General features: G+C 34.9%; 1 protein-coding gene across 1 annotated transcript; it reads left to right on the forward strand.

Annotated features, from left to right (window-relative positions):
* Nucleotides 1-474: 474 nt before the first annotated feature.
* On the forward strand, nt 475-1,569 carry LOC126883687 (uncharacterized). Its single transcript, XM_050649347.1, has one exon. It carries the CDS (start codon nt 475-477, stop codon nt 1,567-1,569), a length of 1,095 nt encoding a protein of 364 aa, XP_050505304.1.
* The last annotated feature ends 1,211 nt before the right edge of the window (nt 1,570-2,780 follow it).

A 2,780-nucleotide genomic window follows, 5' to 3' on the forward strand; every position in this document is an offset into this window, starting at 1 on the left:
TTGAGCTGCAGACTCTGTAACAAAGAACCTGAAACAGTCAACCATATTTTGCATGACTGTGAGGCATTGGATCGGAGGCGGCAAACACTTTTCGGAGACATCGAAATGACTCCAAAATTATATGGCACCCACCCACTAGACCTGTACAAGCTGGTACAGGGTTCCAGAATTCTGGAATGGGTTTCATAAACAATGGAAGATGTACAATAAGCCAAGTGGCTGCAGTACAACCGGTTCACAACAGACGGCTTCCAGGGAAAAAAAAAAGTACCGGATGGTTTTGTAGTAGTGTCTTTTGATGTAGTTTCGTTGTTTACGAATATACCCCTTCAACTAATAAAAACAATAATAGAAGAGCATTTTGATCTTGTACAACCTAATTGTAGTATCCCTAAACAAATGTTTATGGATATCATAACCTTTTTATATAATCACACTTTTTTCTCGTTCCAAGATCAATTTTATCAACAAAAAATGGGTTTACCGATGGGTGGGTCTGCTTCTCCTATACTGGCCGAAATTGTCATGAATAAATTGCTTTACTTTGTACATCAAAACGTACAGTTCGAATTTCCATTTTTATATCAATATGTCGATGATCTAATCACCGCAGTACCACGTAATGAAGTACAAAGCACACTTGGCATATTTAATTCTTATAACACTCACTTACAGTTTACGGTGGAGGAGGAGGATTCAGACTCATCTGTCCCTTTCCTAGACACTAGAGTAGTTAGAACAGATAATAACATCATCTGCCTGGATTGGTATCGTAAGGACACCAATTCAGGTAGACTCATTCCGTTTCATTCTTACAATCCTATGAAACAAAAAATCAACACTATAATAGGAATGAAAAATAGAATATTTAAGATATCACACTTAAGTTTCAAAGAAAAAAACCTAAAACTTTTGTTTGACACTTTAATAGAGAACTGTTATCCAACAAAATTGCTCAAAAAATTGTTATATTCAAACGAGTTAAGAAATGAGACAGTAAACAATGTTAACAATCATAATGACACAAATTTAGAGAACACCACAAAATATGGTGTACTACCCTATATACACAACTTAACAAAGCCACTCACAAGACTGTTTAGTGACTTCAACATAAAGATAGCGAATTATAACAACAGAAAGCTTAATACATTTTTTTCTAAGCTTAAAGATCGCACCCCAACATCTAAATGTAGCAATGTCGTTTATGGTTTGCCATGTGAGTGCGGAAAAATATATATCGGTCAAACAAGTCAACGATTGAGCAAAAGATTAGCGCTCCACAAAAGTGATTGTAGACACAAACCACAAGCTACGAGCCTAAGTATCCATGTCTCCGAAAATGACCATAGGGTTTTTTACGACGATGTCGTAATCTTGGATAGGGCAGATAAAGACTTTCATCGTAAATTCTTAGAAATGTGCTACATTAACAACTGTGCTAACGCGATAAACCATAAAAAAGATGTTGAACATTTAAGTACTATTTATACTTTATTACTACAGCAAAATTTCACAAAACGAAAGAAATTACCACAGTCTTATGTGAGTGACCTTCACTTACAATAAATTCAATGTATTTTTGTTTCTACGTCTATTTTTTACTACATATTTGTGTCCTTTTGATGTTTTTCATTTTTACCCTTTTAAATGTATAAAGTCAATCCTTCAATTTCTAACTTGTTTATAAAGAAAATATTATCTAATTCTAATGTCCAAATTTCGACCACTTTAAATTTACAATTTTAATAAGTATTACGTTTTACATTTTGTACTCCACATTTTATAAAGAATAGTCGTTTCCTGTAAGTGAACCGGATGGCGGGTCTGAGTGGGAGATTCCCTATCCATAATATTTTTAATAACTTGACGTAGAAGACAAAGGGAACGGGTGAGGAGCCGGCATTTCAACAAGTGACAGTTGGAGTGTTGATCGTCTCTACGTTCTCCACCAAAAACATGTGTTTTAATGGCAAATCTATTGTAACAACCATAATAATTTTCTTTACATTTCAAAGATCACCACTACATTCCGGTTTAGTGGTATCGTTGGATTCGAACGACAGTTCAACAAGTGACAACTGAGCTGTCGGTCATTCTAACGATTTTCATTGCATTCTTTCACCTTTGATCCATCCTTTGCAATTGGTTGGGTGGGAGGTTCTTAATCAGAAGCTCACCACAATTACATCATGGAAAAGAGAAGAAGTGATTTCAGACAGCTGTTCGAATAGTGACAGTCGAATGGTTGTTTGATGTTACGAGTCTCTTCTCTCGAAATCTCTAAACAAATCTTCTATGTGTCAGTCAGACGTAAAAAAAACGGAAGACGACGTTGACAATCGATGGATCGATAGGTGTCATTTTGTAAATAAAAAAATCAACTTGTAACGACACTTGTCCAAATTTTCTTACAATGGATTAGGTTGAATAGGGAGGATCTGACTCACTTTCGATATCTGGTTTTATTAGCTAAATAATAACAACAAAAATATCTGTATTACTTATGTATACACAAAAAAGGCAAAGTAAAAGATGTATTCTTATTTTCACTGAGCACTAGTGCACCTATTTCGGTAAGAATTGCTTGTTCAATCTTTAAGCATATTTGTAAAGAATGTTCTTCTTTGTAGCAAGTCCTGAAGAAGCCTAAAAACAATAGGCGAAAGCTTGACCAAAATAAAAGGCACTCACTTTGAAGCACCAGTCTTTCATTGCTTCCTCAGTACCAGGGTTTTCCCAGCTGTTATCTCAGTACTTTTTTATATATATATAAATAT

Source organism: Diabrotica virgifera, chromosome 4 (assembly GCF_917563875.1).
Source record: "Diabrotica virgifera virgifera chromosome 4, PGI_DIABVI_V3a".
In the NCBI taxonomy this organism is placed as follows: domain Eukaryota; kingdom Metazoa; phylum Arthropoda; class Insecta; order Coleoptera; family Chrysomelidae; genus Diabrotica; species Diabrotica virgifera.